This window comes from Oryx dammah, unplaced genomic scaffold (assembly GCF_014754425.2).
Source record: "Oryx dammah isolate SB20612 unplaced genomic scaffold, SCBI_Odam_1.1 HiC_scaffold_24, whole genome shotgun sequence".
Lineage (NCBI taxonomy): Eukaryota > Metazoa > Chordata > Mammalia > Artiodactyla > Bovidae > Oryx > Oryx dammah.
The window spans coordinates 32,269,357-32,296,127 of NW_024070208.1; the positions used below are offsets into that span (position 1 = coordinate 32,269,357).

The 26,771-nt window shown below is 40.9% G+C and overlaps 1 protein-coding gene across 1 annotated transcript in view; it reads left to right on the plus strand.

Moving 5' to 3' along the window:
- The window catches only part of LNX2 (ligand of numb-protein X 2), an 85,473-nt gene that overhangs the window by 22,763 nt on the left and 35,939 nt on the right, over nt 1-26,771 (plus strand). Inside the window, exon 2 of the mRNA XM_040266746.1 lies at nt 19,841-20,359. Within this exon, the coding sequence (XP_040122680.1) occupies nt 19,956-20,359 (404 nt within the window). The 5' untranslated portion in view covers nt 19,841-19,955. The remainder of the gene's footprint in view (nt 1-19,840; nt 20,360-26,771) is intronic.

Genomic DNA, 26,771 nt, shown 5'->3' on the forward strand with positions numbered 1-26,771 from the left:
GAAATCTACTGCTTTGGAGAGAGTTTAAATGCAGACATTTTCTGTGTGGCATTTGAAGGAAATAACCCTGCTGAAGAGCCTGTGAACACCGGTCTGCCCCAGCTGCATCGTGTTCCTGCCGTCGGCTTGCAGGGTGCTGTGCACTTGCTGGGAAGCCAGGGACGCCTGTCTGCGCCTGTCCCTGTGCAGGTGCTCTTTCTTTCCATTTTTCATTGGCCAGTTTCACACTTTTTTTCCCCATTAATTTGGAGAGTATGCATTACTTCTTAAATAAACAAACAATTTTTATTGTACAAGTTATACATGGCCATATTAGAAAACTTTGAAAATACATATAGGTAAACATAAGAAAGTCAGTCACCTGTGATGTACATCTCAGTACTGCTTTTAATGTTCTACATGCTGAGTTTTAAATTATAGAAAAGATTATATTAAAGTCTAACATAGTTCATTTTTTTTTTTCAACCAGTTGGCCAGTGATTTATAGTTAACTGACATAAATGGGTATAATAGATGGCTTTAAAATCTTTAAGTAAATATTTTTAAGTGATAAATGTAATCATTCCCTATCCTAGCTCTCGGTAGAGAATCTGCTTGCAATGCAGGAGACCTGGGTTCGATTCCTGGGTCAGGAGGATACCCTGGAGAAGGAAACGCAACTCACTCCAGTATTCTTGCCTGGAGAATCCCATGGACAAAGGAGCCTGGTAGGTTCCCAGTCCATGGGGTCCCAAGAGTTGGACATGACTTAGCAACTAAACCACCACCACCCCCTTAAAAGGGGGCCAGTTGCCTGAGTAGCTAAAAGAAGATGATAGTGTTTGAGGGAAAATGTTCTACAAAATCAGTAATTCACTACTCAGTAATATCATTGCGATACCTTTTTATTTTCTCCTCTAGCTTTGAAATTTGATATTCATAGTCTGAGCACTTGTGAATTACATTGTGTAAAGACTGACTCATCTATTGCCCTTTTCAATTATTAAGCACTCTACAGCTAGTATTTTCTATTTACATTTGAGTACTTAATAGAATTTCATCTACTTTAAAAATAGTACACAGCCTAACTACAAGCTGTTATATAATTAAATAATATTTTACATATGGTGCACTGTACTCGCCCACATTGACCCAACCATATACATCCACCACACAGTGCTTCCTCATGGGTATTTTTGTACTTCTCCAGCCACTGCAAAATATAGCTGAAAGGACACAGTCAGCATCTAGGAAAGCAATAAGCATATGGTATTGAGCTATTTATACAATGTTTAGTTCAGTTCATTTGCTCAGTTGTGTCTGACTCTTTGTGATCCCATGAATCGCAGCACACCAGGTCTCCCTGTCCATCACCAACTCCCGGAGTTCACCCAAACTCATGTCCATCGAGTCGGTGATGCCATCCAGCCATCTCATCCTCTGTCATCCCCTTCTCCTCCTGCCCCCAATCCCTCCCAGCATCAGAGTCTTTTCCAATGAGTCAACTCTTAGCATCAGGTGGCCAAAGTACTGGAGTTTCAGCTTTAGCATCAGTCCTTCCAATGAACACCCAGGACTTATCTCCTTTAGAATGGACTGGTTGGATCTCCTTGCAGTCCAAGGGACTCTCAAGAGTCTTCTCCAGCACCACACTTCAAAAGCATCAATTCTTCGGCACTCAGCCTTCTTCACAGTCCAACTCTCACATCCATACATGACCACTGGAAAAACCATAGCCTTGACTAGACGGACCTTTAATATGCTGTCTAGGTTGGTCATAATTTTCCTTCCAAGGAGTAATTAAGCGTCTTTTAATTTCATGGCTGCATTCACCATCTGCAGTGATTTTGGAGCCCAAAAAAAACAAAGTCTGACACTGTTTCCACTGTTTCCCCATCTATTTGCCATGAAGTGATGGGACCAGATGCCAATTTTCTGAATGTTGAGCGTTAAACTAACTTTTTCACTCTCCTCTTTCACTTTCATCAAGAGGCTTTTTACTTCCTCTTCACTTTCTGCCATAAGGGTGGTGTCATCTGCATATCTGAGGTTATTGATATTTCTCCCGGCAATCTTGATTCCAGCTTGTGCTTCTTCCAGCCCAATGTTTCTCAATGTGTACTCTGCATAGAAGTTAAATAAGCAGGGTGACAATATACAGCCTTGATGTACTCCTTTTCCTATTTGGAACCAGTCTGTTGTTCCATGTCCAGTTCTAACTGTTGCTTCCTGACCTGCATACAGATTTCTTAAGAGGCAGGTCAGGTGGTCTGGTATTCCCATCTCTTTCAGAAATGTCCACATTTTATTGTGATCCACACAGTCAAAGGCTTTGGCATAGTCAATAAAGCAGAAATAGATGTTTTTCTGGAACTCTCTTGCTGTTTCCATGATCCAGCGGATGTTGGCACTCTGATCTCTGGTTCCTCTGCCTTTTCTAAAACGAGCTTGAACATCTGGAAGTTCATGGTTCACCTATTGCTGAAGCCTGGCTTGGAGAATTTTGAGCATTACTTTACTAGCGTGTGAGATGAGTGCAATTGTGCGGTAGTTTGAGCATTCTTTGGCATTGTCTTTCTTTGGGATTGGAATGAAAACTGCCCTTTTCCAGTCCTGTGGCCACTGCTGAGCTTTCCAAATTTGCTGGCATATTGAGTACAGCACTTTCACAGCATCTTCCAGTATTTGAAATATTAGGACATGCTTAATAACAGGAAATGATCTGAACATGAGATGGTTTGTAGTATGAAGTAAGTGTTTAGATGAATCCATTGCTTGATTTTTTTTTTTTCAAGGAAAGTACAATTTTTGAACTTCTGTATTTCTTAAGTAAAGACCTAGGAAATATGGATAATTTTTGTTTTTTGCAGACTAGGTTTCCTGCTAGTTAAAAAAACTATAGGCATTCTTAAGAGTGAAGATGCATTTTGAAGTGTTAAATGAATTCTGAATATTTTTAGTACATAGGGGAAATGATATAAGCTTCCAGGAATTACAGAAAAATGTTTTGCTTAATTCATGTTTTGGTAGCTTATGTTGAACACCTATCCTAAGTTAGTTTTTTTTCCCTAAAAGTGTTAAAGTGTGTTTGTGTGTCTGTGTAATTGTTTATAAATTAATCCAGATTCAGTCAGATTGTTTCTAGAAACAGAACAGTTTCTCATATTGGACTGCTAAGCAACAGATATTTTAAAGTTAAAAAAATCCTAACTCAGTTCTCTAAATAGAGAAATTTGAAGAAAGAAGCAACAATATGTAAATTTTGGAGGAGTGGTAAGTGACTATGTCAGATAGCTATTTTATATGTACAATTTAATTCTAAAATTTCAAGAAGTGTTCTTTCAACAAGACCATTAGATTTTGTTTTATTTAGAGCTAAGATTTAAGAACAGTCAAGAATTATGGAATCTCTAGATGTTTCTTAGGTTGTCCTTGTTTAAATGTCTCAATGTTAGTGATAAAACCATTGAAATATTTAATGATAATTATTATTATTTCTTAAAAGTTGGAGGCCCTTATCAGGACAACAAAGCACAATACTTAAGGACAGGTTTGAGAGCTGTCTTTGAGAAACCTAACAAGAATCTACATCTTGTATTTTAAAATAGATGTTGTATAGGGACATTTTCTATAACCCTTTCTTGCAGTTTGATTTGAATCAAGTTTCCTCTTCCTGTAATCTCTCGCCTTATGTTGTATCTGAAATGGTAAGTCTCATAGGTAAAATCTGTAAAGTGTAAAATACTATAAAAGTAGGTTGAGGCAATGAATGGTGACTCTGCAGTGGCAAAGACCATCAAACGGTTATAGATATAATTGAGAGTAAGGGGCTCATCAAGTGAGAACGTGATTTGTTCAGCCTCTTGGTTTGGCACTTACATGTGTCACAGTAAATTTGAAAGTTGGCATCTTGGTCTGTGAGTGGCTCCCTTAGGCTGTGGACAGAGTGAGGGAAGAGACTGAGCAGAGCCATAGATACCGTTGTGTGTCCAGTTTGTGGCACCGAAGCCATGAACTCTGCTCCCTTCCCAGACCTCACCACTGGCTGCTTTTTAATGCATGGTTCCTGATGGGTTGGGATATCTGAATGCCTAGCCTAGAACAGATTAGCAGCAACAGATGGAGAGTTTGGGGGGTGTATTTGTATGAGGACAAGCTTTGAGGGGCATGGCAGAAAAATGAAAAACTAAAATTGGCTTATTTATAGCACCGTTTATGGTAATGAATTGTTAGATAAAAAGTTATGTCTACTCTATTTAAGAAGATAAGGAAGTATGCATATAAGACAAAGGAGGCCTTGAGAAATTGGTGAGGGGAGTGTGGTGTGGGGCGTGGAGAGGGCCACAGTCAGAGAGGAGGGGATTGAAGGAGACAGGAAGGAACCACAGCAGGAAGAACCCGTCCCGTCAGAGAGGAGTTCCCAGCTCCCCAGTTGCTGGGAGCATGATGGGGTAAGGCATGTGATCAGGGAATGGTTTGCAGCAGCATCCAGCTAGAGCACTCATGTGGGGTAACAGCGACAGACAGGTCCTGTTAAATCACTCTCCTGAAAGTGAAAGTCTCTCAGTTGTGTCCGACTCTTTGTGACCCCATGAACTGTATAGTCCATGGAATTCTCCAGGGCAGAATACTGGAGTGGGTAGCTGTTCCCTTCGCCAGGGGATCTTCCCAACCCAGGGATCAAATCCAGGTCTCCTACATTGCAGGCAGATTCTTGACCAGCTGAGCCATCAGGGACGCCCAAGAATACTGGAGTGGGTAGCCTATCCCTTCTCCAGCGGATCTCCCCCATCCAGGAATTGAACCGGGGTCTCCTGCATTGCAGGCGGATTCTTTACCAACCGAGCTATGAGGGAAGCCCTGATCTCTCTCCTAGAATCAGATTTTTTTCTGGAGGGGAATGATAGAATCATAGTTGTGTAAAAGATCACCTTAGTGATGGAGAGGTGAAAGGGCAGGCAGGCAGGAAATAGTCAAGAAGTCACAGGAACCTGAATCAGGACAGACACAGAGGGAATAAAAATGCTAGAGAAGGTCAGGATTTGGTGGGGCAGGCGACATCTGAGATTTGGTCATTCATCCCCTCCGTGTTTCTTGAGATGAACCACATACTTTGTCAGGAGGGCTCCAAATGCCAGGGTTATAGAGATGAGGCTTGATTCTTGTTGTTGTTGTTGTTTTTTAATTTTTATGTTATATTGGAGTGTAGTTGTTTAACAATGTTGTGTTAGTTTGGGATGTACCGCATAGTGATTCAGTTACATCTATACGTGTATCTATTCTTTTTCTAGTTCTTTTCTCATTTAGGTTATTACAGGATACTGGACAGAGTTCCCTGTGCTGTATAGTAGGTCCTTGTTGGTAATGTGTTTTAAATACAGCAGTATATACATGTCTGATTGCTGTCTTTAAAGGGACACTTGGTCTGTAGCAAGACCCATGCAAGCAAGTGCTTGCTCACCCCAGCAGTGAGGAGGAACATGGTGACTGTAGTAATGACACACTGATGTAAGGGACAGAGTGCGTAATTATGTTCTGGTGGATCAGGAAGACCTTCGTAGCCAAGGGTCTCTTGAGCTGGCCCTTAAATGCATGGAGTTCTGCAGACCAGCAAGGTAGGCACAGACATTCCAGGCAGAGAACAGCATGCTGAGGGCAGGGGTCATTTGGTTCAGCCCTGCACAGAACGTATGGAATTGTGTCAGGAAATGAAACTACAGAGCCAGATCCCGAGGGCATAGGCACCAGGTTGAGACTTCGGCTTTCATTTTGTAGAAGCAGTTGGGGCTCCAAAAGAGTACTCAGCAGGGACAGTAATATCACTGGTGCTTGGATGCCAGTGTCGTAAAGGAGGATGGGAGAGGAAGAAGCCTGCAAAACCTTGAGTGACGGCTCAGGGAGCCAGTGCAGTGGATAACAGAGCAGTGGTGGGGACCAGGGGAGAGGAGGCAGGGGTAAGACATTCTGGAGGTGGAATCGATAGGAACCTGGTGACCAGATAGGCAGTGGGTGAGAGAGACCCCGGATTTCCAGGCCCCAGTTACAGGATGCTAGGAGTCTAGAGGGTTGTTAGCAGCCACAGTAATAGGATCGGTTAGGCAGAAGTAATGATATGGCTTTTGAACATAAGCGTGAGTTAGATATACTAGAATTAGGACAGTTACTTATCTACTGGGAGAGAAAAATCTGTTTTCATACTGCATTCCAGTTGAATTGAGTGTTATCATGTTTTAAAATAAACTATGCAAATGAAGAATATAGGGGCAAATCTTCATCTCAGCTTGTTGTGTGTGAGTGTGCTCGCTCACTCAGCTATGTCCAACTCTGTGGCCCCACGGACTGTAGCCCGTCAGGCTCCTCTGTCCCTGGGATTTCCTGGGCAAGAACGCTGGAGCGGGTTGCCATTTCCTCCTCCAGGGGGTCTTCCTGACCCTGGGATCAAACCTGTGCGTCCTGCATCTCCTGCAGGGGCAGGCGGATTCCTCACCACGGAGCCCCAGGGAAGCCCTCCTCTTGTTATAGAGGAGGGGTTAAGAGTAGTGGAGGAATTTTTAAAGAGGAAAATGAATACATTCAATTACATTAAAATTGACAACTTTTTTTATGCCTGTAGACAACTAAAAGCAAACAGAAGGAAAAGTAGTTATAATAATGTGATAAAGGATTGTTATCTTAATATATTGTTCATATCGATTGAGAAAAACACCACTATTCAATAGGGAAAAAATGAGGCCGAGCATATAGAGGCACTTCATAGAGAAATAAGTATAATAATCATAAATTTAACTAGACTCAAAGAGATGCTAATTAAAGAAAAAATGAGGTGGTATTTTGTATTTCAACTGTCAGATTTATAAATGTTTAAAAAACAAAATTAACCAGGATTAGGAGACTCTTGAGAGTCCCTTGGACTGCAAGGAGATCCAACCAGTCCATCCTAGAGGAGATCAGTCCTGGGTGTTCATTGGAAGGACTGATGTTGAAGGTGAAACTCCAATACTTTGGCCACCTGATGCGAAGAGCTGACTCATTTGAAAAGACCCTGATGCTGGGAAAGATTGAGGGCGGGAGGAGAAGGGGATGACAGAGGATGAGGTGGTTGGATGACATCCCCGACTCAATGGACATGAGTTTGGGTAAACTCATGGGGTCACAAAGAGCTGGACACGACTGAGTGACTGAACTAAAAACTGGAAAGAGTTTGGGAGAAGTTAGCATACTAGCACTGCTAGTAGGAATCAAGATTTTGTTCACCATGTTGGAGAGCAGTTTAATGAAGTCAATCAGAAGACTTTTTCTCTTGGCACAACAATTTAAATTTTTTAGAGTTTGTCTAAAATAAAAAAAATCAGACAGCTGTCATAAAAGAGTGATATGTAGTAAGAAAACTGGAGCAAAGTGGCATAATGTAGACAGTGGAGCAAAGAGTTTCAAGGAGAGGGAAATCAGTGATGGTGCAGAGAGAGCAAGAACAATTCAGAACTGGGAGGTGACCATCGGAGTTGGCAGCCAGTCACGACGACCACGAGTGGAATCAGCCTCAGCAGTCGGAGCGGGTAGAGGCCCTTTGGATCAGGAAATGGAGACTGCAAGCATGGTCATGTATTTCAGAAATATTGGAGGTGAAATGAAGGAGGTGAAAAGGGTAGTAACTGTAGGGGAGTATTTTGTTTTCATTGTTCAAGTTATTGGAACGTAAACTTCTTTTATGTGGCAGGGAAAAAATTAGAGGAGGTTGAAGAAAGATAAAATAAGTGACAAAGGTTGCCAAAAAGAATGGAATATTGAGCCCAAGTGAAGGCGAAGTCTGACCCAAGAAGGAAGTAACTAGGGATGTGTAGATGCAAATAATGAAGTTGTACGTCTTTGTTAACTGTTGAGGGGATCCCCGGTAGAGTCTCAGTTCCTGCCAGAATACAGAATTTCCCTTTCCATATTGCACAGTTTCTCAAAACGATTGTCGGTGCTCTCATCGCTCTCTTCCAGGTGGTCTCTTGAACTCTTTCCCAGGAAGCATTTCTGGGAAATGCTTGGTCCACCAGACCCCTGTCGAGGTCACTGGTGAATGCTGTGTTGCTAAATCCCACGCTTGATTAATTCTCAGTCCTAATCTTACTTTACCTGCCTCCTGGATCTGACCCAGCTAATCTTTCTGTCCTCCTTGAAATACGCTGTACATTTGGTCAGCGCCACGCTCTGCTGATCTTCTGCACTGACCACGCCTGCTCGGTTTGGTTCCTTCTCTCCCAGGGCTCGCCATACCGAACATGCCCATGGCTCAGCCCTCAGACCCCTTCTCTTCTACTTAAACTAATCCACTCCTCTTTGGTGATCTTTCCCAGTTGAATCGCTTTCTGTACCATCTACACACTGAAGCTTCCTAAATTTATATCACCAGCCCAGTCCTCTCTCTTGAACTGGACTTGTATACTTAACTGCCTACTCTGTGTGTCTACTTAGAGGTCTAACAGGCATTTCCAATAGAACCTGTTTGAATTTGGCCATACCCATTAAACCTACTCTCTTACAGACTTTCCCATGTCAGATGTATTAATTCTGTCTTTGCAGTTCAGACCAAAAGCCTTGGCATCATCCTTGACTTCTGCTGCCGGCAGCCCACACACACATTTTATTCATCAGCAAATCATAGCAGTCTGCCTTCAAAGTAGATCCAGAATTGGGTCACTTCCCACTTTCTACTGTGTGCACCCTGGTTCAGTCCACTGTCATCTCTTGCTTAGAGTATTTTAGTAGGTTCCTGCTTGGTTCTGCCTCTGGTCCTTTCAGATTATTCTCAGCACAGCAGCCAGAGTGATTCTGTGAGGATTCTAACCCAAAGGAAAAGTGAGCCTCTGTTAGGGTCTGCTGCGTTTGCTTCTCTCTGCCTGTGTGTCTCATCCACATGGGCCTCCTGACTATTCCCTGGACATACCAGGCACCTTGTCAGCTCGGGCCCTTTATGTTCTATATTAACTATGTGGCTTTCTAGTTACATTCTTGTGGCGTTAACTCAGGTGTCACCTTCATAGTGAGTTTTTCCCTGATCACCCTGTTTAAAAAGCCCTCCTTTTCCCAGTATTTTATTCATTTTGTGTGTGTATTGTCTGTCTACTCCCCAGCCCCAACCCAGAATGTGAACTTCACAAGGGAAGGGACTTTTGTTTTTGTTCAGGGCTGAATGCCTGGCCCTAGAACAGTGCCTGGCTCATAGAAGATTCTTAGTAACTCCTGGACAGATAGATAGACAGATAGAGGGATGGAAAGGAGGGAGGATGGGAGATTGAAAAGGAGGTTGGGATTGAAGTTTAGGGAGATGGAGATGAGTAATTAGTTTGCTTTTGAATATTTTGTTTGTTAAAGTTTCCTAGTGGAAATGTCAGAAAGGCAGATAATAACTACATAACATGTAAAACCTGGGATTTTGTTTGACTCCGTTTCTGAAACTTGGGAAGCTAATGTAATTTAGGGTGCATTGTTGATCATCCTAACACAGCACAGCCCCTTAACAGTTTCTGGCTTTATAGTACAGACATTTCCCGTCATGTGACGTAGGCAGTTGTACTTTGGAGGGTGGTTTTATCTGTGACACAGCTGAGCCTGGACCACGAGTCTCATCGCATGAAGATATCCCTTTCGATTTTTCTCAGTATTAGAACTGTGTTTAATCATTTAAAACGACCTCTGGGAACACATGAGAGTCATTCTGGATACACACCAAGGCCAGCAAGGCTGTGGTCCCTGCACCTGACACCGTGGCATGTTACCTGGTCCTGAGAAAGTACCAGATCTGGCCACTCAGTGATGGTCCTTTGAGTCTGGTCCAGAGTCTGGACCAGTCTGGGCTTGAGCTGATCATTCTTGTATGTATTGAATTACAACTGGATAAGTGGGACAAACTGAGCATCTTAAATAGCATCTATTCTTTTAATTATCAGTGTCCCTAAATGAGCTTAGAAAGCTGGAGCATTTAAATTTCTTATATCTTGCTCACAGTTAAGATAATGAAGCCTGGGAATCTTAATTATTAGTAATACCACCACCATAAAACCTACCTATCCTGACTGTGATTTAGTTCCACTCCATTTATTTTATTGTGTGGGCTTGATCACAGAGGAGTAAGTGTCCTGCTGATTGCTTTGCATTTATTGAAGAAAGTAATGCTGAAGTGTTTGTCCTTTTTCTGTAGCTTCGGATGTTTCTTTAATGGGAAAATACAAGATTAACTCTGGAGCAAAATCTGCCATCTAAAACCATGTGTTTATACTACTGACAATTACCTACACTTGTCTTAAAAAAAAAAAAAAAAAGACAAGCTAACTGTATTAGTCCTTCAGATAGATGTACCTGCGTCTCCTAAATGGCATTTTTCTGGGAGCCAGGAAGAAGTTATTTTTGTCTTACAGCACTATAGCATCAGATGTTGTAGCACCATAAGAAACACAGGGAGATGTCCAGTTCTATATCTAGCCCTCCTCTCTTGTATGTAGACTTGTCTGCAAAAAGAGAAACTTTCAGGTCAGGAGATAAGTGTCTGGTACTATAAAAATCAAACAAAATTAAGAAACAAAAAACTCTAAAAAACCTCCTGATAACCTTTGGATTTAGATCATCTTTATAGTAATTACAGCACTGGATAACAGTAAAGAAAAACGTTTGTCTTTTGGGAACAAATGTGTGCTCAAGCACATTTCTAGAATCATGGAATGAGGGACCTGTAGGCAACTTAGAGTCTGTCTGGTGTGGCCCACTGGTCTGTAGGGAGAGAGAGGGGAAGCCTAGAGAGGAGGAGGGCTGAGCGGGACAGCCTGGTTACTGGTCTTAGAGCCGAGCATCAGATGCTTTCCTCCTGTGACCAGTCTAGTGGAAGGAGCCCGGGCCACCCAGCATCCAGTTGTCCGCTCTTATCTGCATTGTCCCTTACAGGCCTTAATCTACTCAGAAGTTTGTGTTACAATGCCTTGTGGTCTGTGAGAGGGTTTTCTGGCAGTGTAACATTTTTAGCCTCACAGTAATCCTGTGCCATAAGCAAGATACTATTTCTAACATGAGGAACTTGAGGTTTATAAACTTCTAATTGCTGTGCTACATTATGGTGTCACGTTGCTAGTGACTGGCAGGTGGAGCCAGGTTTCAAACCTGCAGCAGTGCTCTTTCTGATGCCCTTGGCTTCCTTGGATCACAGAGTTAGTGGAGTTCTGATGCACATTTATAAAAATTAGGGACTGAAAAGACCTGGAAAATAAGAATTTTATCAATCACTTGAAAACAAATGTTTTCTAAACTTAGTGCAAGAAGATAGATGTTTGAACGTTTTCACCTTTTAGAAGAAAATCAATCATTTAATTTATTAAAATGAGAACATTTGCCTTTGAATGTCATATTGTTGTTGTTCAATCGCTCAGTTATGTCTGACTCTTTGCAACCCCATGGACTGCAGCACACCAGGCTTCCTGTCCTTTACTACCTCCTGGACTTTGCTCAAATTCATGTCCATTGAGTCAGTCATGCTGTCTAACCATTTTATCCCCTGTCGTCCCCTTCTCTTCCTGCCCTCAGTCTTTCCCAGCATCAGGGTCTTTTCAGTGAGTCAGCTTTTTGCATCAGGTGGCCAGAGTATTGAGGCTCAAGCTTCAGCATCAGTCCCTTCAATGAATATTCAGGGTTGATTTCCTTTAGGATTGACTGGTTTGATCTTGCAGTTGAAGGGACTCTAAAGAGTCTTCTCAAAGACCACAGTTTTAAAGCATCAATTCTTCAATGCTCAGCCTTCTTTAAGGTCTAACTCTGATATCCAGACATGATTACTGGAAAAACCATAGCTTTGACTTTATGAACCTTTATCAGCAAAGTCTCTATTTTTTAATGTACTGTCTAGGTTTGTCGTATCCTAGGAGCAAGCGTCTTTTAATTTGGTGACTGTAGTCACCATCCACAGTGATTTTGAATGCCATAATAAATAAGTATAAAACTATATCCAGCTGGTAAACATCACATGCAATAAAGCTAAACCTATGCAAACTGCTTCCCCTCATACACCCCCACCGTGTCATTTCTGTATTGTGCAACTCTCCTGAATTTGTGATGTCTTTAAGATGTTAGGTGACCATCCCAGTGAGCTGGTGGCTGTGCTGAGCTCTGCTGTGAAGCTGTCATGTGTTGTGGGAGTGTGTCTTACCTGTATGGAAATGTTTAGTTTTCCATATGGTGTGTTTCCTTTTTGAAATAGTTTTATATCAAATCTGTTTTAAAATTACTCTAAGGTAACATCATTTAATATAATTTTTAGAAGTATAACTCTGAGCCTACAGGAATTGTGTAGGTAATCGGTTTGGTTTTTGCATTAGAAAAAAAAGTTTTCATAGCTTAGTGGTTCAAAATTAGAAGAACTAAAGGCAGAAGGACTTTTGAAATTTGCAAAGTCTTTGGCAGCCACAATTTAACCTCCTTTTTATACTTAGGAGACTATTAAAGTTATCAAAGAACAATAACAGTTGTCAGGACCAGAAGATAAATACAACATATCATTAAGTATTTTATTGTGTATAAAAAGATATAAAATCATGAGAATGATGGAGCTAGATTTAAACTCCGTGCATGTGTGTATGTGTATGGTCAGTTACTCTTTAAGCATAGCTGGTAGTACACAGACAAGAAGCCAAGATACCAGAATATCTGTGTAATACCAGCATCTAGTAGACTCTGGATAAACATGTGGTGAATGAAAATGAATTGTGTAATGACCTAATTACCCAGCTGGCATGGAATTCAGAGCCTAAGTTTCATAGCCTCCAGCATTTTTTTCTTAGCTTATTAATTTTCTAGCTTACTAAATAGGGTACATCTAACTACAAGTAGCATCTTAAGAATTTTAAAATGGTTTTTCAGCATTTCTACTTCATGAAAAGGAAAAGGGAGGCATAACACTGAGTGTGCTGAATCACACTTTTATGTCGACAATGAGAGAATTATAAATTACAGATGTGGAGTTGTTGGAAACTGGTGTTTGGGTTTTTCCTCATGTCTTGCAGTAGGAAATAAATTTTAATTAATTGAAGAATAGACTTTCTGTAAGGGTCTCATAGAATATGCTAAGTACTCCGTACATACAGAGAAATATCCAGACACACATGTTTAGGATAGAAGGCTCTGGGGAGAGAGCTCCATTCTAGGACAGGCAGACTTCTCCAGCATGCGCTTACCTCCACATCTTGCCTTTTTCAGGTTTTGTCTTTTTAAAAAGTTGTGTTGGTTGCCGACTAGGACCTCTTCCTGTGGAAGAGGGTGTCAGAACCCTTCAGTACTCTGTGCCACGTGTCCACGTGTGGCCTAGGCCATGCTGTGTTCAGCGGGTCTACAAGACCAAAACTGTTTTGCCAGGAACACTAAGATGTTTCCTTTCCTTTTCACTCTCACTGTCTCTCATGAGGGTCCAGTAGAGTTTCCAGAGGAAACTTGACAGGTGAGCTCACAGCAGATTGAAACAGACCCAAGACTCCAGATCTGCAAAATACATGCTTCATAAACAGGGCCTCCCCTCAGTGTGTCCTTTAATTTTGAAAAAAAGTTATTCTTCATAAAAAAGTTAATATGTAAAAGTGGGCTTCATTGTTTTATTAACAGATGAATAAACATAAACATTTTAATTAACTTAGTTGCATTGTCATTTCAAGAATGTTATATACATGGAATAATACAGTATGCAGCCTTCTCAGATCAGCTTCCTCACTCCGCATGATTTTCTAAGGTCCATCCAGACTGGTGTGCACGTCAGCAGTTCATTCTTCTTTACTGCTGAGCCGTGTCCTGTGGCGTGTCACCTGTTGAAGAATACCTGGGTTGTTTCTGAATTGGGTCTATTACAGATAAGCTGAACCCATTTTTGTGCGAACATAAGTTTTCGTTTCTTTGAGATAAATGCCCAGGAGTGCAGTTGCTGGATTGCATGGTAGTTTGGGGGTTTTTTGAACTAGCCAGGCTTGTTCAGGGTGGATAAAGGGATCCTTAGGTGTAAAAGGTTGACAACTGCTGCTTTATACAAAGGTAGCTGTGCAATGCAAGCTGATATGTAACATAGACAATACAAGAAAATTTTGTGTTATTGATATCATCAAGCCAAAAAAAAAGAGGCGATGTTTTCCTCAGACTTTTGAAGATTAAAGGAAGTAATACCTTATTCCTAGTGTGTTTATGGTCATAGTGCAGGGTCCAGTATATTGACTACTTGCAGTACCACAGGTTAATACAAGATTTTCTCATATATACGTAGTTATATAATACGCCTCAGGACTGTACTTCAGGCTCAGTCTCAGTTTTTTTTATTGCATAGTATGTGCTAACACGTGGGAATACAAGAGAGAAAGCAGATACTGTCTTTACTCTCCAAGAGGTGAGAAGACAGCTAGAAGTATGAAAGTGTTAGTCACTCTGTTGTGTCTGACCGTTTGCGACCCCATGGACTGTATAGCCTGCCAGGCTCCTCTGTCCATGGGATTTTCCAGGCAAAAATACTGGAGTGGGTTGTCATTTCCTCCTTCAGGGGATCTTCCTGACTCTGGTCTCCTGCATTGCAGGCAGATTCTTTACCATCTGAGTCACCAGGGAGGCCCAAAGACAGATAAACAAGCATGCAAAGGTAGTAGCTGCTAAGAGGAAGGCATGTGTACAGAGCAGCAGGAACAGGAGGGAAGGCCTGAGAGCAGGAAGGAGCCTGATGGGATCTGACAGGAGGTAGAGGCAGAGCTGAAACTTAAAGAGAGAGGAGAGGTTTTCTCAGATGTGTCAGAGGAACCAGTGATGTGTTATGTCCTGTCCCATCCCCCAACCCACCCCAACCATACTTTGGTGCTAACTCTTGCTTATCCTCTTTTATCCTGGGTATGGATCTTCCAGGTTAGGGCCACTGAGGACCCTTTCAGCCTAAATGAAAAGTAACAGTAAGAGAAATTATCTGAATAACATAGTTTAGGAGTGTGCAGATTAACTGAAAACTACCCTCCATCTGAGTTTCTAAGATGTACCAGGATAGTCTTGTCTCATAAACCAGGAAGAGCAAGCATATTAATAGTGACTGGAGTTAGGTGGTAAACAGTCTTATAACTCCCTCTCCAGTGCTATTTAAATGTGTTGTAATATTCCCAGCCAGTTTAATAGCATCCATCTGTTTACTGCAAAGAATATAATCAATCTGATTTCAGTGTTGACCATCTGGTGATGTCCACGTGTAGAGTCTTCTCTTGTGTTGTTGGAAGAGGGTGTTTGCTATGACCAGTGCGTTCTCTTGGCAAAACTCTATTAGCCTTTGTCCTGCTTCATTCTGTACTCCAAGGCTAAATTTGCCTGTTACTCCAGGTGTTTCTTGACTTCCTGCTTTTGCATTCCAGTCCCCTATAATGAAAAGGACATCTTTTTTGGGTGTTAGTTCTAAAAGGTCTTGTAGGTCTTCATAGAACCGTTCAACTTCAGCTTCTTCAGCATTACTGGTTGGGACATAGACTTGCATTACCATGATACTGAATAGTTTGCCTTGGAGACGAACAGAGATCATTCTGTCATTTTTGACATTGCATCCAAGTACTGCATTCCAGACACTTGTTGACTATCATGGCTACTCCATTTCTTCTGAGGAATTCCTGCCCACAGTAGTAGATATAATAGTCATCTGAATTAAATTCACCCATTCCAGTCCATTAGTTTGCTGATTCCTAGAATGTCGATGTTCACTCTTGCTATCTCCTGTTTGACCACTTCCAATTTGCCTTGATTCATGGACATAACATTCCAGGTTCCTATGCAATATTGCTCTTTGCAGCATTAGACCTTGCTTCTATCACCAGTCACATCCATAGCTGGGTGTTGTTTTTGCTCTGGCTCCATCCCTTCATTCTTTCTGGAGTTATTTCTCCACTGATCCCCAGTAGCATACTGGGCACCTACCAACGTGGGGAGTTCATCTTTCAGTGTCCATCTTTTTGCCTTTTCATACTGTTCATGGATCAAATTGCCAACATTCGCTGGATCATCGAAAAAGCAAGAGAATTCCAGAAAAACATCTATTTCTGATTTATTGAGTATGCCAAAGCCTTTGACTGTGTGGATCACAATAAACTGTGGAAAATTCTGAAAGAGATGGGAATACCAGACCACCTGACCTGCCTCTTGAGAAACTTTTATGCAGGTCAGGAAGCAACAGTTAGAACTGGACATGGAACAACAGACTGGTTCCAAATAGGAAAAGGAGTACGTTGAGGTTGTGTATTGTTACCCTGCTTATTTAACTTATATGCAGATTACATCATGAGAAACGCTGGGTTGAAAGAAGCACAAGCTGGAATCAAGGTTGCAGGGAGAAGTACCAATAACCTCAGATATGCAGAAGACACCACCCTTATGGCAGAAAGTGAAGAGGAACTAAAAAGCCTCTTGATGAAAGTGAAAGAAGAAAGTGAAAAAGTTGGCTTAAAACTCAACATTCAGAAAACGAAGATCATGGCATCTGGTCCCATCACTTCACGGCAAATAGATGGGGAAACAGTGAAAACAGTGTCAGACTTTTTTTGGGGGGGGCTCCAAAATCACTGCAGATGGTGATTGCAGCCATGAAATTAAAAGATGCTTACTCCTTGGAAGGAAAGTTATGACCAACCTAGATAGTATATTAAAAAGCCAGAGACATTACTTTGCCAACAAAGGTCGGTCTAGTCAAGGCTCTGGTTTTTCCAGTGGTCATGTGTGGATGTGAGAGTTGGACTGTGAAGAAGGCTGAGTGCCGAAGAATTGATGCTTTTGAACTGTGGTGTTGGGGAAGACTCTTGAGAGTCCCTTGGACTGCAAGGAGATCCAACCAGTCCATTCTAAAGGAGATCAGTCCTGGTTGTTCTTTGGAAGGACTGATGCTAAAGCTGAAACTCCAGTACTTTGGCCACCTGATTGGAAGAGTTGACTCATTGGAAAAGACCCTGATGCTGGGAGGGATTGGGGGCAGGAGGAGAAGGGGATGACAGAGGATGAGATGGCTAGATGGCATCACCGATTCAATGGACATGAGTTTGGGTGAACTCCTGGAGTTGGTGATGGACAGGGAGGCCTGGCGTGCTGCAGTTGATGGGGTCGCAAAGAGTTGGACACGACTGAGTGACTGAACTGACTGATCTGTATACTGTGTTCCTGGAATACTAGATACAAATAATGTAGCTTGTGAAGATACACATTTTGTGACATTTTGTCTTTATATTTTGGAGACTATTCAAAACTAGTATTTAACTTGTATTTTAATATTCAGATTCTGCTCCTAGAATATCTGAAATCAAAATTAAACATGGGTGTATGCTTCTGTATGTATAAGTGTATTTATAGCCACCTAACTAGCAGGAGTGAGCAAACATTTTGTTAGTCAGTTGGTCACTCCACGTTTAGGGAGCTTCACCCCCGTGGGAGGCTCAGGTGTGAGGAGCTCACAGTTAGTGAGGGATGGCAGTGTGAAATGCTGTAAGAGCCATTATCATGGACTTGTTCCCAAAGTAGAATTATGTCCTAGGCTACAAGGAGAGGAGTTGGGCTGGGGGTTGGAAAAGTAGGCTCAGGCTCCCTGGTCTTCACAAAATTCATACACTAAGACTTTCATGAGATACCTTTCCTCTTTCATGTAATTACTTAATGTTATTCAGTCGCTAAGTTGTGTCCATCTCTTCACAACGCTGTGGACTGTAGCCTACCAGGCTCCTCTCTCCATGGGGTTCTCCAGGCAAGAAGACTGGACCTGGGCAGCCATTTCCTCTTCCAGAGAATCTTCCCGCCCAGGGATTGAACCCACTTCTCCTGCACTGCAGGCAGATTCTTTACCACTGAGCCACCGGTGGTAGCCAATTACTATTGGGTTATATTGAAACAAGAAGGAACTGGATTTATTTTCCTTCTCTCTTACTAAATAATTAAGTTGAGTGGCTTTGAGCAAATCATAAAATCTGTCTGAACGTTTATTCCTTTATCTTTGATAATAATAGTAAGAGCTCATATCTCTACAGCACCTATTATGTGCCTGTTTGTTCTGTGTATCACCCCTCTGAGATCAGCACTGTCACTAACCTCATTTTACTTGTGAGCAGGAAATAGCCACAGAGAAGTCTAGTCAGGCCACAGGGCTGGTAAGTGACTGAACAAGTGTTTGAACCCCTTGCAGACTGGCTCCAGGGTATATGTACTTTTAACTTTCTAGGATCTATGGTCTTGATACCGTCTATGGGGTCGCACAGAATCGGACACGACTGAAGCGACTTAGTAGTGAATTTGCTCAGTCGCGTCCGACTCTTAGTGACCCCCTGGACTACAGCCTACCAGGCTCTTCTGTCCATGGGATTTTCTAGGCAAGAGTACCGGAGTGAGTTGCCGTTTCCTTCTCCAGGGAACTTCCTGACCCAGGGATCGGACCCAGGTCTCCCACATTGTAGACAGATGCTTTACCGTCTGAGCCACCAGGGAAGTCCATATATGTGGATGATCAGAGGAGAATGATCACAGAGACAATGCCAGCAGCATTAACATGCTGTCTGCTCTTTCTCATCTGGTACCGGACCCCAGGTTTTAGGAGCACCCCACCTGACTTCCTTTCTTGTCTTCGCCATTTCACCTGTTCATGTGCCCAAATTGCTGTGCCAGTTCAAGTGTGACTTAGTCAAGCTCCCCTTGTCCATTTTCTCCTCTGGCCACTGATTCCTGCCACCGCCCAGCAGCCACAAAACCAGACCGAGTTAGATACCAGTTCTTCTCCATTTTCTCTGTGTTCGCACAGCGTCCTGTGCACAACTTTCTTAGAAGTTTTAGTGCCTTTAGTTTTCACACTGGGCTTTCTTAATCATCCTTTCCCTACATCCCTTCTCTCCCTGTTCACTGTTTGGCACTTACCAGGGTCTGTAAATATTCAGAGTAACTTAGCTGCTGCCTTTGGAGGTGAACTTTTAACCCCTGGTCCTGCAGTAGCAAGAGGTATGGAACCTTCCCTGCTGGCCCTGCACTGGAGTGGGCTACAGTCTCAGAGGAGACACATACATGTACACACACACACACCCCTGCGCTGAGTAAGCCAGAACTAGTGGGAGTGTAGAATAATATGAGCTGAGATTGGCATTTATAACATGGCTTATCTCTGTAATTGAATTATAGCAGGTTTTTTTCTCCTAAAGGCATATAATAGTATTGAAGTTTATGGAGTTTGCCTAGATGTCATTCATCTATGCCGTGTCTACCAATACAGACAAAATCTGTATTAGAGAATATTCTAATCATACATACATTCTTTGAAATCCATTTTTTCCTAAACAGTATAGCGCAAAGGTCATTTTTTTCACAGATACTGACTTATCCTTCCAAAGACACCATCTTTGGGATGGCACTGTAGATGTGTAAAAATCCATCAGAAGCAGGGAGCCATGACTGGGATAGCAAATGCAAACATGTTACATATAATACACCTCAGTTTGCACTGTTAGCATACTGTACAGATTAATTGGCATTAAAACTACCATTAAACAGTGAAGTCTTGAGTGATTTCAGTCAGTAGAACGTGATTCCTGTATTACACCATATATAAATATGACTTCTCTGCTTTTAATCCTGAATTCTTTTCTTACCGATAACTTGGCATGGTAAGTCATTCTTCTTAGCCAACAAGCAAACTATATTAATTTTCTTTTTTTTTCTTTTTTTTTATGTTTTTATGGCTAATTTATTATATGACCTAAATTTTAATTTTTTACTAAAATTTTTTTAGTAAAATTTTTATTAAAATGTTAACTGCGAATATGATGTTGATTCTTTTAACCTATGTTGATTGATATTAATTACTTTTTGGTTATTTTGCTTTGTCTAGTCTAGAAAACCAGGCCTGGATTTTAAAGGACAGCATCACTGACTTGTAAAGGAAACCAAACCTTTGGTGGAAGTCCAGTATATAAAGATACAGAAACTGCTGCAGTTGATTCACAATGGGAACCACAAGTGACGAGATGGGGTCTGTGGAACAGACCTCGTCCTCCTTCAACCCTTTGTGTTTCGAATGTGGCCAGCAGCACTGGACGCGGGAAAACCACCTGTACAATTACCAGGATGAAGTGGATGACGACCTGGTCTGCCATATCTGCCTTCAGCCTCTGCTGCAGCCGCTGGACACTCCCTGTGGACATACATTCTGCTGCAAGTGCCTCAGAAACTTCCTACAGGAGAAGGATTTCTGTCCACTGGACCGGAAGAGACTCCACTTTAAGTCATGTAAGAAGTCTAGCATTCTAGTTCATAAACTCCTGGACAAATTGTTGGTTTCATGTCCATTTTCTTCAGTGTGCCATGATGTGATGCAGCGCTGTGACCTGGAAGGCCATCTTAAGAACAGGTGAGCAAGAGAAAGGGAGAGCATGGCTCTAGGCTTTGTGAAAAGGCTGCTCAAGCAGACAGAAATCAGAAACATGAATATAAAACCTACAGACAGAAAGCACCATTTTATACCTATCAGTATTTTTTTTAAATAATATTTACTTATTTATTTGGCTGTGTGGGACCTTAGTTGTGACCATGTTGTATCCATTGCAACTCTTAGTTGCAGCATGTGGGATCTAGTTCCCTGACCAGGGATCAAAACCAAGCCCCCTGCATTGGGAGCTCAGAGTCTTAGCCACTGGACCACCAGGCAAGTCCCCCTATCAGTGTTTTTGGTGGTATAATATGAAGTTATTATATTCACATGGGTAGCAGGATATGCAAGGCAGTTTCACAGTTTGTTTCAAAACTGGAACTGTCAGTATCATCTTACCTAGCTTTTCATCCTAAGGACATAATCCAAAAGGAGGGAACGTTGTATATAAAGATGTTCATTGCAACCTTGTGCAGAGTTCAGTAAATTGAGGTCAAGCTAATTACTTAACAGTGGTACATCAGTGCATCGGGATACAATGCAGCTGTTAAAAATGACAACATTGCTACAACATGGAAATGGGCACAGGCACACCTCAGAGATGTTGCGGGTTGAGTTCCAGACCACCGCTATAAAGTGAATATCAGGGAGCATAACACCACGGGTCACAGGAGCTTTCTGGTTTCCGAATGCTTATGAAAGTTATGTTTACACTATGCTGTGCTCTAGGAAGGGTTCAACAGCATTAGGTAAAAATGTACCCACCTTGATTGAAAATCTTTTACTGCTAGGAAAGAAATAGCCATCATCTGATGACACACAGGACTGCCACAATTTGTAAAACATGGAGTATCTTTGAAGCACAGTAAAGGACGTGCGATAAAATGAGGTGTGCCTGTATCCATGATTTCATTCTTTAAAATCTTAAAAAATTCTATGTTCAGGAAGTAGACTGAGCAAGAACTAGAGGTTGGAAACATTTTAGTAGGGGTTTTTGTTTTACTAACGAAGGCTTTTTAAAGGGTAAAGTAATCTGTTCAGCTGATTGTTTAGTGAGTTTTTATCATTTGACCTTAATAAAAGGATTGTTCTTTAAAATTGTTTGTACACTTTGGGAAGGGTTAAAACTTACCTCTTCTGAGATAGAATCATATAAAATGACCAAAATAAATGTATTGATGTTTGGTAGGTAAACCACTCATGCAGTGTAAATCTGCAGTAATTGTGAATAACAAAGCTAAGTGTAAGATACTGGATTTAGAAATAATATAGTATAAGTCTGGTATAGAACAGCTTGTCACTATACTCACTCTGAAATCATAGAGCTGAATCTAAGCTCATCCCCTCACTTTACAAATCAGGAAACTGAGTCACAGAGATTTGGAGGTAGGTAAAAGCATGGTTAGACTTAAACTTCAGTGTTCCGGCTTACTGTTCTGCCGTATGCTGGCCTTATGCAGGGTGAATCCCATTCTCTGCTGTGTGGTAGTAAATATTTGATATATATGTGAATATGTGTTCATTCTGATCCGAAATATCAGTATTATATAATGAGTGTACTCATTAGAAATAATTTACATTTATGAGAAAGAATGAGAAGATTTACAAAGGAATTGCTTAAACTTAAGCTCCACTGAACTAAGAGTGGGATAAATATGTACACTTTTGAAAATGCATGTGGTGTTAGGTTCTTGTTTGTCTTTGATCACCAGCAGGCATAGAATCTGAACACAATAACAGAGACTTCCTGAAAACTGACCCCAGACTGTCTGGTTCAGGCCTAGTTTTGGCTGAGGTTGAAGATTTTAGGCTTTTCTATTTTCTCTCAGTAGAAGTATTCTTTTTAGGAAATGTTTCTTTTCTGGCTCTTACGAACGTCAGTTTTGGGATATTAGAGGAACTGAACAGAGTCTCAGTTAATTATTTTGATAGCAGTGAGATAAAAATTACACAGTTATTGTAGGAATGTTTACTTAAAGTGCATGTAAGAATTTAATATGTAGTTGAAGTATCATGAATTTTTTCTATCAAACTGTTATGTTGATGATGTAAAAACTTGGGAACTGCAAACCATCTCTTCACTTACAGGTTGATAAAAGCTAAGCAGTTATGTCCAATTGAAAGTTCCATTTTCTAAGTGTCCTTATTAATATTTGAGCTACTAATTTAATCATTTCCAAAGTGTGTTAGGCCTGTGTTTTGAAAGATAACACTGAAAAAGGTGTATGATTTGAAAGGTGAGGTGACTTGCTTGATGGAAAGAGCTAAGAGTGACTACTGATTATCAAAATTGGATCAACTTTTGTTCAGTTAAGTTGTTAATCTGTGTTCTGGTTATCTATTGTTGGGTTGCTAAGTCATATCCGACTCTTGCAACCCCATGTCCACCAAGCTCCTCTGTCTATGGGATTTCCCAAGCAAGAATACTGGAGTGGGTTGTCATCTCCTTCTCCAAAGATCTTCCTGATCCAGGGATCAAACCAGTATCTCTTGCATTGGCGGGCAGATTGTTTATTGCTGTGCCACCAGGGAAGACCCTGACTTCACTTACCTGTTGCCTGACTGACCTCACAAATGTTAAATGTCAGTATTGGTGAGAAACCAACCACTGCAAATATAACCACATAAAAACAGTGAGCACATGGTAACATATTCCACTAGTGGATTCGGTGAGTCCCAGGGATTCAGGGCATAGCAGGGCTGGCTTGTCTCTGCTCTTTCCACTCTGGGCCACAGCTGAGAACTGAAAGCCCAGGACTGCAGCCATTGGCACTGGAGTGTTTACATCCAGGAAAGAAGCTTCATTCACGTGTCTGGCACATTGATGGAGGTCCCAGGAAGCATGGGCTCAGGCAGGACTCGTCCACAGGAGAGCCTCCAGGTGCCTCTCCAGCTACTTTAAGTTCTTACATGGGTTCCAGTGAATTTGGAGAAGCTGCATGGCCTTGTATGGTCTAGCCTTCAAGTCACATAGCATCTCTTATGCAATTTGAGGCATAAACTTCCCTTTGTGGGGAGAGAACAAAAAATGTACAGTCATGCAAAACCAGCACAAACTAGCAATAAGGGTGATGTCATGAGACACAGAATTATGATAATTTTGTTAGTAGAAATAGTTTGTTAAATCTGGTAGTTTTGAGTGCAAAATTACCTTCCCTATTTGAACAAAATTCTACTCTTAAGAAATCTGCTTCAGTTTGAGAACAGCTGACATTTTGTCCTAGGGCTAAGAGTAAAACATTTGTGAAATATGACCATTTTTAAATAAAATTACTAGTTACTAAGTGGTTATATATTAGGAAAACAATGAAGAATTTTAAGACATGGGATAGTGCTCATCTTTGAAGGGAGAACTAAAGCCCTCAAGAAATATTCCATATACTGTATGACACATGTAACATTTTAGTAATTGCTTTATGAAGTTCTGCCAAGCAATATCAACTGTGAGGATTCCTCTTCCCCTCTCAACCCCATCCTGCCTTATCCTCAGCAATTTAACATTTAAAGCTTATGGTAATTGTAAGTGATAATTTTTTTTAAATTAAATTGATAATTTGTGCCCTAGTTTATGGCAAAATTCAGAACCGTTTTTTTCTTTTCCTCTTAGAACTTGAGTTTAACAGTATTCTAAAAGAACGTACAATACGGAGAAAAACTTGAAAGAAGTCTTTCTGTGCTGAGAGCTTCTTTAGTTAAGTTAACATGGTTTTGAGACTTTAAGGGTTGGTGGCTCAGACGGTAAAGTGTCTGCCTGCAATGTGGGAGACCCGGGTTCGATTCCTGGGTCAGGAAGATCTCTTGGAGAAGGAAATGGCAATCCACTCCAGCACTCTTGCCTGGAAAATCCCATGGACGAAGGAGCCAGTCCATAGGATCGCAAAGAGTCGGACATGACTGAGCAACTTCACTTCACTTCACACAGAGAGAAGATTGCTCTTTTAAATTCACTTTGTAACTTGGAGAGAAGTTTGTGTCTAGGACATGCTCACCAGCATTTTTTCAGCCTACATAATGTAAAAAATAGATATGTATTTGTAAATTGTATCCAGTAAGGGTCTAGTATCCAGAATATATAAAGAGTTCTTATAACTGAACAAAAATTCAATACAATTTTAAATGGTCAAAGGATTTAGGTAGATATTTCTCCAGAGAAGATATTTAAATGGCCCATAAGCTCATGAATAATGCTTAATGTCACTAGTCCATTTTAAAAGTGATTGTCTTTTTGTAAGTTTTAAACAGTCTCTATGTATTCTGACCCTTATTAAAATATGTGATTTGCAAGTATTTTCTCTTATTCTGTCAGTTGTCTTTTCATTTTCCTGTGCCCTTTGAAGGACAAACAAGTTTAATTTTTATGAAGTCCATTTTATCTTTTCTTTCTTTGCTTGTGGTTTTGGTGTCATATCTAAAAAACCACTGCCTAATCCCAGGTAATGAAGTTTTGCGCCTATGTTTTCTTCTAAGACTTTTACACTTTTAGCTCTTACGTTTGGGTCTTTGATCCAATTGTGAATTAATTGTCATTGGAGAACATGTGTATGATTTAATACTTTAAATTTTATTGAGGCTTTTTTTTTTAGTGGCCTAGCACACAGTCTGTCTTGGAAAATATTCCGTTTGTACCCTAGGTGTGTTTTACTGTTGATGGGTGGAGTGTTCTATAGATTTATCGTAGGTCTAGTTGATATATAATATTGTTAAAAGTCTCTCTTCTTTTCCTTATGTCTAATTATTCTATTCATTATTGAAAGTGGAAAAGAGAAGTCTTAGACTTCTTTTTCTTTTTTTTAAAGACTATTAAGTTTTTCGTCTAATTCTGTCATTTTGAAGTTCATGTAAATACTTTGAGGGCCTGCTGTTGTGTTTATTTATAATTGTTATAGTTTTGTGATAAATCAAACCCTTTTCATTATTGTAGAATGTTCTTTGTCACTAGAAAGTATTTTTGTCTTAAAGTCTCTGTTGTCTGAAATTAGTATACCCATTCAACTCTTTATGTTGTTTGGTTATATATTTTTTTCTCTCCTGATTTAAACCTATTTGTATCTTTGAAATGTGTCTCTTGTAGACAGTATATAGTTGGATCCTGTTTGTCTTTTTAATCCATCCAGCCAATTACTGGTTTTTGATTGGAGTGTTTTAATTCATTTATACTTGATGTAATTACCACAAGGTAGAATTTATCTTTTTTATTTTGTTATTTGTTTATATATATCATTTCTTTTCAGTTTCTCTAAAGGTTCATCTACTTCTTCCCCTGTTCTTGTTAAATAAATATTTCCAAGAATGCCATTTTAATTCCTTTTTCGTTTCTGTTCATACCTGTTTTTTGAATTATTTTCTTAGTGGTTGCCTAGGGGATTACAATTAACATATTAACTTCAACAGTCCAGTTCAGATTAGTATGGACTTGATTTCACTGGTACACAAAAATTTAGCTCATATGTACCTTCTGTTGAAACTCAGTCATTTTTCTTAAATAAATGCATTCCAGATTGCTATCGAACCCTGGCTTATTTCCAGAGTTCAGTAATAGTTGCTACTGACAGTTTTTCCCAGTGTTCGCATGGCTTTATGGAGGAGAGGCTTTTGGGATACCCCAGTCTAACAATTTTACTAATGCCATTTAAGTTGATTTTTGCATGCTATAATCCGTAACTATTTTTATCATTTATCTTGGTTCTAAGATGCTCGTATTCATTGAGCTTCATTAAGTGCCTGGCATCGTGCTGGCACTTAATCATGAGCCATTTAATCTTACGTCTACTGTTCCTGCTGCTCCTCCCCCCCGCCCCCTGCACCGCCACTAATACTGCTACTAATAATACAGTGGGTTCTGCTACACTCTGCATCTCCTAATGTGAGTCATCGTATATCAGGGAATGGTGCCACTGTGCTGTAAATCAAGCTAGTTCATATGTGATTTTCCTCCGTAAGAAGAGCCAGAATAGGGGAGTTCAGTTACCACCTTCAGTAGGAAAGAAGTCCCTCAGTTTGCTCTGGCTGATGCAAGAGCCTTTGGGATTTATTTAGGAAAATTTTAAAGACACACCTGCATGTACAGGGCCCTCCCTGGGGGGTGACAAGTGCTCGGCCTGTGGCCAGTCACATTGCGTCCAGTGCCCTTGGTGAGGGCCCCCACTGTCTCAGGGTTCCCCTTCCACCTGCACTGAGTGCACACCTACCCCGATCTTGTTCAGGGCATTTAACTTGGATCAGTGTACACTTGTTTTCTGCTGTTTTTAATCATGTGCAATAGTGTCCCCACTAGCCTCCTAGTACACTCAGTTACCTACCCTCTGGTGCCAGTTGCAGTTTGTGTTGTTATTGTTAAATGCACCATTTAAAAAGCAGAGGTTTTGTTGTTGCTTGTGAGTTTTGTGTTACCAAG